This window comes from Pteropus vampyrus, unplaced genomic scaffold (assembly GCF_000151845.1).
Source record: "Pteropus vampyrus isolate Shadow unplaced genomic scaffold, Pvam_2.0 Scaffold149, whole genome shotgun sequence".
In the NCBI taxonomy this organism is placed as follows: Eukaryota; Metazoa; Chordata; class Mammalia; order Chiroptera; family Pteropodidae; genus Pteropus; species Pteropus vampyrus.
The window spans coordinates 3,704,311-3,716,794 of NW_011888930.1; the positions used below are offsets into that span (position 1 = coordinate 3,704,311).

A 12,484-nucleotide genomic window follows, 5' to 3' on the forward strand; every position below is an offset into this window, starting at 1 on the left:
TGTTTTAAAAACTGGGTCTCAGCCGGAAGAGACGAGAGCTGGGGGTCCTCCAAGGAGGTGTGGCTTCTCAACGTACACGTTTACAGAGAATGACCGGGGGAAAGCAAGTTCTGAGCTTTTCCCACAGCAAGGACCACGCCAGGGACGGAAAGGCGGCCGGAGCCCAAGAACCACCCGCGTGCCGGACACCGCAGCCCTGGCGGTCCAGCCGAGGACCGGCCCGTGGTGGTCCCTCTACATAAGAACCGCGAGAAGGTGGCTCCCGTGGAGTTCCGGGATGGGAGTCCTTCTCCAGAGATCGCCACCCTATGTCCACCCCTGCCCGAGGAGCCGTAAGAAAGGCCTCAGTCGCCTTGCTTGCCGGAGTCAGAAAGGAAGAAAATGCGGGGAGGGTCGGGCCAAAGGCATCTGAAAGGGGAAAGGGGCAGAGTGCGAGGGGTCACCGCCGCTTCCCACCTGCGTCAAGCTCCAGCTGGTAAGAGGGCAGAGGCTCGAGGGAAAGTTTGTAACCCTCGAATCGGGGATCCAACAGAGGTCTCTTCACCCGCAGGGAGCAATTAGCGGCCACCTCCATCATCTTCCAGGGTCCACGCGTGAGAATTAATAAAGCTCTTGTTGAAAGGTCCGCGCTTCACTCGTAACACGGAGGATGGGAGGCGGTGCGGTCCCATCCCAGATAACATTGCGGTGCAAAATGCCTTCTGGGAAATGTAGTGCCCCTGAGAAAGTTAACTCTGTTGCATGCTGGGCTATGTAGTTTTCCGAGGACGAACTGCTCGCAAGACAACAGGATCTGGACTCTCTTGCCCAGAGTGCTGAGCGGCCAGGAGGCGGCCCGCGCTGGTTAAATTCTCACATTATAGGCAGGGTGGCAAGATCCCGCCCCGGAAATGCGTGTTCTAGCTTTCTGTGTGCTTAGGTGCCCGAGCTACTGAGGGTCTAAGTCTGGGCAGCCGAAGAGTGTGGTAGGTAACGGTCGTCAGCGCAAGGGTCATTTCGTCGCTGGGAAGGGACGGCCCTCGCCCGCGGTGATGGTGGTGAGCTATGCCCGTGGTCCTCAGGGCCGGGACCCGGGCCCAGCCCAGGCTCCTTTCGATGTGCTGTCTTTCGTTAGCTTCCCCGACCCGCGCTCGCGGGCCTGTAGGGCTTTCCGACAGGGCGTGCTACCGGAGATGGCCTGAAGCCAGTCCTCGCTTTGTTTTCTGGCTCCTCCCCTCCCGCTGTCTCCGCCCTGTTCTGTTTTCCCAAAGAATGTCTGAACTGGGAGGGATACCCTAGCGCCCTTGTTTTACCAGTGAGAAAACTGAGGCCTTTAAGAATTGACTTGTCCAAGGTCACTATCCGTATTTTAAGGGCCAAGGCAAGATCAAGTTCAATATTCTAGTAATGGTAGTCAGTAGACCTTAGAATTTTTGAACATGTTAGTCTCCAACTGCAAAAGCAAACATTTCCCAGTCCTTTTTCAACCTCTCCTTTTTCCTTTTCCACTCAAAAAAAAAAAAAAAAAAAATCAACTCTGAAAAACTCATTGCCAGTCTGAGCTTTCATATAGGCAAGATGAGAGACAAAACTAGTCTCGAGTTAGTGACAGACGAAGCGAAGTAAGGTTGGCTTATCCCAAGTGTTATACCCTAATCTTCCTCTTCTTTCTACACCATTTTGGTTTTGGTTGTCTGTTTTACTGAAAGTTGAGGATTTTCTAAGTTAGGAATTAGTTTGGGATTTGTTTTCCCCTTATCCCACCAGCAAACTTTAATAAAGAGCAAACACAAACATACTTACAGGTAATTTGGCAGTTGTAATTCAGATACATCTTAGTGAAAAGTAAAGCACTTAGAGCCTTATCTGGAAAATTCATTTTTCACTAACATTGCTTAATCTCTTATTGATATTGAGGTTATATGGCTTCCCCAAAATTTTGAACACAGTTAACATGTAGAAATGATTAGCAGCCAGTTATGATGTGCTGTTAAAGTGTTTGGGTGCTTATGGGGTCAAAGTACCAAATTCAAATCCTGCCTTCACCACTTTCTGTCTCAGTGCCTCAGTTTCCTCATCTGTAAAATACAAATTATGTTAATACATAAAAGAATAAGTTTTGGGGGTTGAGATAAAAAACCAATGTTTTAGCCCAGTACCAAGCACATAAGTGTTTAATAAATGTTACAATAATTATTATGCAAAGATTCATTAATAAAAGGGTATATGGGAGAAGAAAATGGTAAAGTGAGTTCATCAGTATGACTTCTTGGGATGCAGTAATGACATTGTTAACACATTGTTGAAATTTATCACCCCTTTAGTTGATAGACAGAGTGTTAAATGTGTTGGGATGCTTGCCTAGAGGACTTAGGAAAAAAATGCTTTGCAAGTGTTTTGTATCTGAAAATACATGTTGATGTTCAGGTTAGCAAGATGAACAAAGATGCGCAGATGAGAGCAGCGATTAACCAAAAGTTGATAGAAACTGGAGAAAGAGAACGGTAAGTAATAGACTGTGTTAATAAATTACATTTAACACCTTCAAATTATAATTACATTATATATAAGAATCTAAATATCAAGGAACAAAACCAATGTTAATGGAAAGAATTACAGAAAGTAGAGAATTGAAAGCTTCAGTTCCTAACATCTATAAAAAATAGATCTGTTCAATACTGCAAGACTTAGAGGAAAGTGGGTAATATAGGAAGATGAACAAGAAATGACTCTCTCAAATTATGTATAGTAGAGAAGAAAAATGCCCAAATAACTATAATTGGAGACATGTTACCCAGGTTTCAGTTACCAAGCTCTCTCAACCTCAGTAGCATGTATTGTTCCTATTCTCTGAAACATTCCTCTTTCTTACCGTAAACTTTAGCTAATTCTAGCTCATCATTCAGGTCTTAATTTAAATATTTCTTCCAGGTATCTGCTAAGCCCCAAATACCTTGTTCTAGCATAGCATTTAATCACCTTTTGTGACCACCCACTTTTCTAATTTGTATCTTCCAAAATAATATAAATTCCTTGGCAGCAGATATCCAGTATAATACATAGCACTTAATTGCATAGCAAGTAAATATTTGAAAAATGAACAGGTTTGGAAGTTCAAAGGAGAGCCTAAGGAATCAAGAAAGGCTTCCAGAAGCAAGGTGATACATAGTATGAGAGAAATATATGTAAGGAACTCTACTTGGGGGTTTTGGTGATCACTTAAGGCCTCACAGAATAGTAAAAGAGGTACCTCAGCTGGGGGAGAAGTAGCAGTTCTCCAAGCCAATAAAGTAAAGAAGACAATCTAGGCAGATTGAACAGAATGTACAAAATCACAGAGCTTTGTTATGACATGATAATATTCCGGGGAACTGCAAAATAAAAGCTGGAGGGTAAAGGGTCAAAGCTGTGTGGCTGGAACGGGACAAGAGGGGTGTGGATTTTGTATGAGTCATAATTTTTTCAATAAAAATGATAGAAACTGAACTTAGAAACTGGCTTAACCAATTGAAATATATAAACTCATCTAACTAAAAAGTCTAGAACTTGAGATTGCTTCAGGCATCACTGGGTCCAGGCACTTGAAAATTGTTGTCAACACTAGTTTCCTCTGTGTTGGCTTTATTCTCAAGCAGGATCTGCACACAAGGTAGCAGAATTAGTACAAAATTTACATCCCTTGGGCTCAGACTACTCTCCTAGTAGTTTCAGCAAAAGACCTAGCTTGATTACCATCTTACTTAGGTAATAGTCCAGTTACAGTCACCCTTGGCTGGGTCACATTTCTATTGCTAGAACTCTACCCAAATATCTTATACTGAGAGTGGTGAAATTTTTTTTTTTTTTTTTTCTGACAAAAAAGGCCAGGAAAATGGGTGGTGGGTTTGTAAAAACATCTGTTGTTGATTTATCCATTGTGGGAGCCATTAAAAGATTTTCAGGAGGGGAATGACTAAATCACTTCGCACTTTAAGAATGTTATTCTGGCAGTGTGGAGGATAGACTGGAAGTGCTGAGATAGAATGCAAAAGAATTGTTAGATTATATTGGGTTAAAAAAGAGAAACAGCGAAATGGAAAGGAGAACTTACAGGGTTGTTGTGTTTCGTTTTGTTTTTAGTAAAATTCAGCAGTGTGAAGAATGAGGAAGAAGGTGGAATCTAGAGCAGGGCCTTGGGAGGCTGAGAGGATAGTATTGCCAGTAATGAGTATAAGGGATTATGTATTGTTTTTTTGTGTGTGTTTTCATTCATGCAGCTTAGTTAACTGCGTTTCTACCACACGCCATGCCCTGTTAAGGTGCTGAAGTTACAGTAGTGAGCAGCATGAAGTCTGTTCTTTCATGAGGCTTACATTCTAATGGGAGGAAACAGACAATAAATGTGTAATATGTCAGATGGTGAGTCCTAGAACAAAAATAAAGCAGAGAATAATGGGATATCTTATTTTGGATAGGGGGGAAAAAAAAGCACACAGCTGGGGAGGGGCAATTCATGGAGAGTCGTTTAGACTGTAGTGAAGACTCGGAATTTTATTCTAAGGAAATTGGGAAGCCACTGGAGGATGGAACCTATTCCAAGTAAATTAGAGAGCCACTGGAGGGTTTTGAGCAGTGGGAGGAGCATGGACATGTATAAGGGAAGAAGCAGCGGGGCAAGGTGGGAGGCTCTGGCAACAATGCAGTCAAGACAGGATGGTGGCTTGAGCTAGGGGATGGCAGAGATGGCAGAGATGAAAACCTTTTGGATTGTAGGTGTATATTTTAAAACTGGAACCAATAGGATTTGCTCATGGATTGGATATGTAGTTTTAACAAAGCTGCTGAGTGAAGGGCACTGCCAAGGTTTCCAGCCTGAGGAACTGAAAGAATGGTGTTGCCATTGTGACAAAGAGAACAGGTTGAGGTGGGAGAGAAGCATGAGTTAGGTTTGGGCCCTGTTAGATTGAAAGATCTAATTAGTATTGCAGTGGAAATGTCACATAGTAGAGGCATAGGAGGTTTGAGAGAAGCCGTTTGGGTTATGACATGTTTAAGCTAAGAAATGAGATGATTTAAGTTGAAGATTGAGGATTTGTAAAAGTGGATATGGCAAAAGAATAAGAAAGTACTGATAAGAAAATATTTTATTGCATTCATGGTTGCAAAATACACCTTTTTTTAAACCAGTAAGAAACAAGAAAACACTGCCAAGTAAAATTATAAGTATGCTTATTACTGAATTGTTAAAATGTGGAAAAAAATAGTGTTAGATTCAATGAAATATACTTAATGTATAATTTTGAAGGTTAATGGAATAAGGAAGGGGAAAGTCTTTGAAGTTAAGAGATATAATGGGGAAGTAAGAAAGCTAAACGATAAGAATTTGTAATCAAGAGATGTTGCTGCTCCAAGTTCAGCTATACCTTCCAGAAGTTGTGTGAGACCTACAATATTCCTACTGGTGGGGGGAAGTGGAAGGTGCATAAGAAGGCCAGAATAGAGTTCTCTTGAAAAGCACTGTGCCACATCCACTTCATTTTATTTTACTGATAATGAAAATTAGGCCCAGAGTTTAAATGATTAGCATGAGATCAAAGAACTATTTAAATGATTTAGTAATAGAATTAAGTAACACCATGATGAAAGTTTTGTGATTGGAAGCCGGGAGATTTTTAATTGAACAGTTGAATCTTTGATTCAAACATTCCTATATAAGATATTATACATTGTTGTAGTTTAATTTGAAAATACTTCTTTTTCAACAGCCTCAAAGAGTTGCTGAGAGCTAAATTAATTGAATGTGGCTGGAAGGATCAACTGAAGGCTCACTGTAAAGGTAATCAGTTTCATGTAGAAGATAGGCTAATTCCATCATTCTCAACTGTGTTGGTTTGGGCTTCACTAGAAAAATTACAGTCAGTGTTTTAAGGTACATTGAGTGCTTAGACCTAATTTTTAACAAATGGAAAATTGACTCTTGTAGTAATGATTTCCTTCCCTGCGTGATAATATTTAGACCTAATTCTTAAATTTTTAGAAATTTTCTCTGTTTTGCTGTTAAAGCCAGTGAGGCCGGATTTCCTCTGGCTTCAAAATACGGAATCCCACCTTGTTCAGTGTGCCAGTTCAAAGCGAAACATTAGTTATCCCTAATAGTTTTTAATTTAATAACAAATTGAGTACTTTATCAGACTTATTGGAATTTAATCTGTCTTTAACAGTGTTCTTTTGAAAAATTCATTTTTAAAAGCTCTTGGAGAATCACACTTATTTTTTAAAATGTTTGAATGGAAGCTTGTTAAGTTAGTGAATGCTGCTGCTGATGCCATGAAATAGATTACGCATGCCGCAGCTTTTAGTATAATGGCATTCTGGTTATTTTTAATGAATTCCCATTGTTTTAATGGTTTCTACAAATAATAATAATAGAGAGTATATCATTTAACCCTAAGAAGGCAATGTGACCAATTAGTAAAAGCATAGACTTTGGGGTCATGCAGACTTTCGCTAGTAAAAGACTATAGCTGGATTTCAACTCATATTTGAATGAGTTATTTAATCTTTAAACCTCAGTTGCCTCAGCTATAAAGTGGAGAAAATGTCCAGCCCATTAGATTATTGTGAATATTAAATGATAAAATTAACTCAATTCCCACTTAGAGAAAAGAGCAAAAGAATTGTTCTGTATTTTAATTTTGGGCTATGAAATTATAACTTAAACACAAATAATAGCTTTTTTTCCCTTCATACATTCAAGTGCTGGTATGATTATGACGAAATAAGATTTGTACAGTTACAAGTTTCTAGTTTTTTACAAATGTTAGATTTGACCTCAGTTCAAATTCATTCTGAGTGTTGATACTTGTTAAGTTACAGGTTATTTAGCTAAGGGATGAACAGACTTATGACTTTGATGTGATGACTACTCAATGTGTTTAAGGTTGAACTTCATTAAAAAAGAAAAATAAAGAAGTGTCCTCTATTTTGTTAAAGACCAATCTGCACTATAAAAACATGATCTTAACCCTTCCTCTATGAAAATCTTTCTTACAGATAATGATTTTAAATGATATGATTTGTTTTTTGCTTTTGCATAAGAGGTAATTAAAGAAAAAGGACTAGAACACGTTACTGTTGATGACTTGGTGGCTGAAATCACACCAAAAGGCAGAGGTAAGGAATAGAAATTGTGTGAAAGGGAACATGTGTTAAAGACGTGATTTTTTTTCTCTCTCTTGCTGGTTCAGCTCTTCTTTCTTTTTACAAGGAAGAACACCTTTGCAAAATTATTTGGGTACTTCTGTTTCATCATTGGGAAGAGCTATAATTGCCTACCTGCCTCTCTAGCATGATTTTGAGTAACAAGTGAGATAAGAGGTATAAACTGTTCTTGCACTCTAAAACAGTATGCAAATATAAGTTGATACAGTTCTTGAGACATAACTTAAAATATGGGATTTTGTAAAGGCAAATATTACAAGAAGCTAAGATTTATAAACTTTATCAGATATGGCCTGAACTCTAAAATATTTAATAATTCAAAGTGTTATCTCAGTCCCTGAGTCATTGCTCTGCTATTTCTTTCCTTATTAAAAATAAACAGCTCCACCTTCTTGAAAGTCTGATAAGAATTTGTTAGCTCTGTAACTTCATGTTCAGGGTGATTCATTTCTCCCTTTAATGCCTTGTTTATAGAAGGCAAAGGAAAGGAAATATATTAACATCAATGTTATGTAATAAATAGTGTCAGGAACCACATTATATTGTTATCTCAGATGGAGCCACATGATTTTCATTTATTTTGAGAAAGTTTTAAGTGGAAGCAGGTAAATTAGATGGCCCATTAGTTGTTTTCCCACACAGAAATACCAAAAAGAATTTAAGCTTAAAAAGTGAAAATTATTGCTAGAGAATACTGGGTCCCCTAAACTGCTGCCTGCTGGGAAGGAGCTAGAGAATCCTACGATCCTTTCCAACTGCCTCCTTAGGCCCGTTCACATTTAGAAAACCTAACTTTTTTCAAGTATATCTTAGGGAAAGGGCGGCGGAGGGCAAGCAGTATGTATTGTTCCCCTCATGAATTTATATTTTGAAATAATTTTCCCTAATTTCTTTTTCTGTTTTTCTTCTGTAATTTATGCTTAATCTATTACATTACTTACGAACTGGTGACACAGCATAGAAATTGTTCTTTGCTTCTCCTCCAACACAGGTGCGTTAGACATTGCAGTCCCTGGTAGTTCCCCTGCTAGAGAATGAGCACATAGAGATAGGGAGAAGAGAAAAATAAATCTTTTCTTTTATGCTCTTAGTCTTCTTGATTGTTAAAGAGAAGTATTTTATTTTTTAAATTGAATTTTTTTAGTGCACAGTTCTATGAATTTTATACACACGTATACATCAATGTAACCACCACCCTAGTAAACTCTCTCAAGCTATCCATTTGTCCTCACCCCCGTCCCTAAGCCCAAGGCCACTGATCTGTTCTCCATCACCATAATTTTGAATAAAAGTATGTTTAATATACATATCACAGTTCCAGTGGACTTGAATTAATTATATAGACTTTATTTCTAGGCTTGAACTAAATTTAGAAAGAGGAGTATTCACCTCATTTGGTTTGCGTACCAATTTATGGAATTCTTCATAGAGATATTGAACTATGTCTGAAGCTTTCCATTTCCTCTGGATACAGCAAATAACATTAGAGGTTTTAGTTAATTCTCTATTGCTTATATTATTTAGTTAATTCTCTTATTTGATAGTAGCCTGAAAAGGAAAAACCATCATGTTGATCTTTTTATTGACAGTTAAAATTTTTAAAAGCAGGGCTTTTTTTTTTTTTCATTTTTAGTTTAATACTTTGAATAGCTAATGTAGTCACATGGTTCAAATTCAAGTAATAAAATATAGGAAATATAACCACTGTTGCAGTTTTTGCATCTTTGCTGAGTCAGAGAGTATATGCATTTATTCCTGTAAAATATTGCCAAATTACCTTCCCAAAAATGTCGTACCAGTTTGTGCTCCCACCTGCCGATGGGAGAGTGTCCGTTTCCCCCTCAGTCATGCCAGCACAGTATGTTGTTGACCTTTGGCTTTTAGCCAGTCTGATTGGTAAAGCTGCTGTCTGAATGTGGTTTTAATCTTTTCCATTGTGAAGTTAAACCCCTCTTGTATTCAAGAACTATGTGTCTCTCCTTTTCTTCATTTCCTTTGCTCGTTTTTCTGTTAGCCTGCTGATCTTTTTTGTATCAATTTGAAGAATTCATATAGTAGAGAGATTAGCCCATTTCTGTGTTTTCCCAGTTTTTGTTTTTTGCCTTTGTTTACAGTGATTTTGACCACGCTTATTAAATTGTTGCTGCGTTTAAGTCAAATTTATCAATCTATTACAGTCTCTGTGCTTAAAAAGGCCTTTTCACTCATACTTTAAAGAATTTCCCGTATCTTCTCAATGTGCGATGTATTTAGGTATTGGATAGCTCATTCAAATAATGAATTGCAAATATATTTTATTTTTTCAGATATCTTTACCTATTTTTAATTGAAACCAAGCTTATTTCTGAAATAAATTATAAATAAAAAGTTATAAATGTTTGGATTGGTCATCCTGAATAAAATATCAAACCTCAAATTGACATACATTAATTGGAATCTTCTTACTCCTATGTTTTTATATTTCAGCCCTGGTACCTGACAGTGTAAAGAAGGAGCTTCTACAAAGAATAAGAACATTCCTTGCTCAGCATGCCAGTCTTTAAGATTGAATTAGATTGTGTTGTTTTGTGGTTTTATTTCTGAAAGTAAAACTTGCCATAAATTAGGAATCGCTTTCCCAAAATAAAATCCTTTTTTGTATGATGGTATACAGTTTTCGGTAATGATGTATACATTGTATTGATTTTTTTTCCCTAAATGTGTTATTTTAATAAATATCTCATGAATGAGTTTGAAGTTTCCTTGGATTTTGGAATAAGTGGGACTTTATTAACAATCTACCAGATTTGTTGAGCGAAAAAGTCAGCAAGTAATATAGTTTAAGTATTAAGTGTGTGCATATCTCTGTGCTAACAATGGAGGAGAAGCAAGCAGCCTCTCCTGATTGTCTATAGATACAATGTATTTCTCGTTTGAATCCCTATAATATTTTATTTTATAGTACATACCCCATCTTGTACTACAGTTGTCTTATTTCTTATTTGTTATAAACTCTTGAGAGTTAGGACTGGGTCTTACTCATCTTTATGTGCCTTCCTTATTCCTCAAAGAATTTACCATCCTATTGGAAGAGAGAACATTTGCAAACTGGCTCCATACCAACCAAGCTCCTCTCACATATTCTACTCATCTGAACTTTGAAAGCAGAAACTCTAAATTGCATCCCCACATACTAAGGTCAAGAAAGAACTTAATGGGAAATAATCTTCACCCATAGCTTTACTCTGACATCAAGATTGCCAAATCCAATGGACTCTTGTCTGTACCTATGTGACCTCTGCTGGAAATGAGAATGTTGACCGTCCTGCCACTTGGAACTTTCCTCCCACTCCTCATATCGTTTATTCCTACCACTGGAAGTTCCTTCTGTTTCTTGTGGAGTACCTTTTGCTGTATGGGACTTGAAATAATGGTGTTTCCTTAGGGCTCTCACCTGGGCCCTCTGCCTGACTAATGATATACTTTTCCTGGGCAAATCTCAGGAAACTTGGGTCGGACCATGGCTTCAAATACTAACAGGTTAATAAACGGTAAATTTCATCACCAAACCAGACTTCAACCCATTCTCCACACTCATATACCCAGCTGCTAATGGATCAGCTTCCTGGGATGTTCTATGGACACCTCAAACTGACCACACTTAAGATAGCGATTTTTTTCTCCTCCAGTAACTACCCTACTGTATCTCTTGTGAGTGTTACCTCCCAGACATGCAGACTGCCCGAGGAGCTTGTTAAAATACTGATTCAGAAGGTAAGAGGTGTGGCTCAAGATTGTATTTCTGACAAGCTCCCAATCCATGCTTGCGCTGCTGGTTGAGGGCCACTTGGAGTGTGGCGTGGTAGTGAATTGTCCACCCCCTGCCCTGTAACTGCCTTAGTTCAAGCCCAGATTAGTGTAATAGTCTAGTAGTTCCTTGTTTTAGTTGCTCCACTCCCAGCGTCTTCCACACTGTTGCCTAAGTGACCTTACTAAAATTTAAACCTGGTCATTTTATTCTACTTGAAACTCTCAGTGGCTTTTCTTGGTTTGCAGAGTAAAATTCAAGCTCAGCCATAATAGCACCACGGCCCTTTTCATCTGATATTTACTTATCTGTCTAGTTAGTCTAAAGAGTCCCTAAAAGTACCAAGTTGTTTCATCTCTAAATACCTTTGAAAATCCATCAAGCTAGAAAGCCTACTTGGCCTTCGAAATTCTGCTTGAGTTTATTGAAACATTCGGACGTTCCTATTTGATTTAGATTTTCCACCACTTTTTCTATAAGTACCTGTGCAAAATTTCAACAGTAGTTCTAGAACTTTTGCATGCATTTCCTGGAGGGGAGAAAACAAATTTATTTTTTTGTTTTTTGCTTTGTATGATACTTGTGGGTGAATGGACAAAATAATGGACGTGAGAGCACAAAAGAAGCTAACAATACAATTGAGTGTATTTGAGGAATTATTTTACATGAATTCTTGATTCAGCTTCCAGAGATATAATTTTATCTTTCTGATGAATTTGCATTTTAACTGTAGTCTTTGAACCTACTGGGCTTATTTGTGTAAAATTTTGAACCTAAGATACACACAATCACAAAATCTACCCCAAAGAGAATTTTGTTTTCTTGGATTTCATAAAGCAATTATCTAAAGTTAAATGATAGTTATATTCATTATTCTGCTACCCATTATCAAAAAGGGAGCAGATGGTACATAGGAAATGTTAAAAACGGGTAGTGTTTATTTCATAATACTGTATATGAAAGCAAACCAAAAATTGCTCATAGAGATACTATTTTAAAGTTCAAAACAAAATATGAGAAAATGGAAAGTTATGAAAATATTTTCAAGTGAAACAAAAAATAGTTGAGTTGAAAATACCTTATAGCAATTCCAAATACTTAAGAGCATAGCTTTAAAATGATAGTGCCGAGAACTCTCCCCACCTCTCGGTTTTTTGGACATCTTAGAAATGTCTTGTAGTTTGCATCTAGAACCACTGATATCTTTCAAATAAACCAACTTTGTGAACATCTTGACTCACATCATTGATTTATGTTGACTAGAATACATTCTTTAAAAGTCATGCACCCTTTCATGCTCAGTGTTGGAAATTTGATAGGAGATTACTGTTACATGACAGCACTGGGTGAGTAAAATACTGATGAGGATTACTATACGCTTCTCGTGTACAGGATTAAAGAAGATTCAACTAAATTATTTAGGCAATCACTTTGCTTTGGCATTCCAAGTGTGTCATTTGGCTGAGCAGTGCCAAGCCAGGGCCTGTGTAATGCTGGGGACTGGTAATTGGATATGGA

The 12,484-nt window shown here is 37.9% G+C and overlaps 2 protein-coding genes across 6 annotated transcripts in view; one reads left to right on the top strand and one right to left on the bottom strand.

Moving 5' to 3' along the window:
* The window catches only part of NUDCD1 (NudC domain containing 1), a 63,305-nt gene extending 62,606 nt beyond the window's left edge, over positions 1-699 (bottom strand). The window contains exon 1 of the mRNA XM_011369468.2: positions 457-699. Within this exon, the coding sequence (XP_011367770.1) occupies positions 457-577 (121 nt within the window). The 5' untranslated portion in view covers positions 578-699. The remainder of the gene's footprint in view (positions 1-456) is intronic.
* Positions 700-853: 154 nt separating this feature from the next.
* ENY2 (ENY2, transcription and export complex 2 subunit) lies at positions 854-10,727 on the top strand. 5 transcript variants are annotated; one of them, XM_011369465.2, is made up of 6 exons: positions 854-965; positions 2,407-2,483; positions 5,724-5,794; positions 7,057-7,131; positions 7,226-7,335; positions 9,646-10,727. In XM_011369465.2, exons 2-5 carry the CDS (start codon positions 2,416-2,418, stop codon positions 7,303-7,305), a joined length of 294 nt encoding a protein of 97 aa, XP_011367767.1. In that variant the 5' UTR covers positions 854-965; positions 2,407-2,415; the 3' UTR covers positions 7,306-7,335; positions 9,646-10,727. The 5 variants fall into 5 exon arrangements, with proteins under 5 accessions (XP_011367767.1, XP_011367768.1, XP_011367765.1 ...); XM_011369463.2 differs by having other exon boundaries at positions 870-1,037; XM_023536138.1 differs by having other exon boundaries at positions 877-969.
* Positions 10,728-12,484: the final 1,757 nt, after the last annotated feature.

Excerpts from the sequence above, each read along its gene's own strand:
- ENY2 (XM_011369463.2), top strand. Across the intron at positions 2,484-5,723 it reads GAAACTGGAGAAAGAGAACG|CCTCAAAGAGTTGCTGAGAG; the intron begins GTAAGTAATAGA and ends CTTTTTCAACAG. Across the intron at positions 7,132-7,225 it reads AATCACACCAAAAGGCAGAG|GAAGAACACCTTTGCAAAAT; the intron begins GTAAGGAATAGA and ends TCTTTTTACAAG.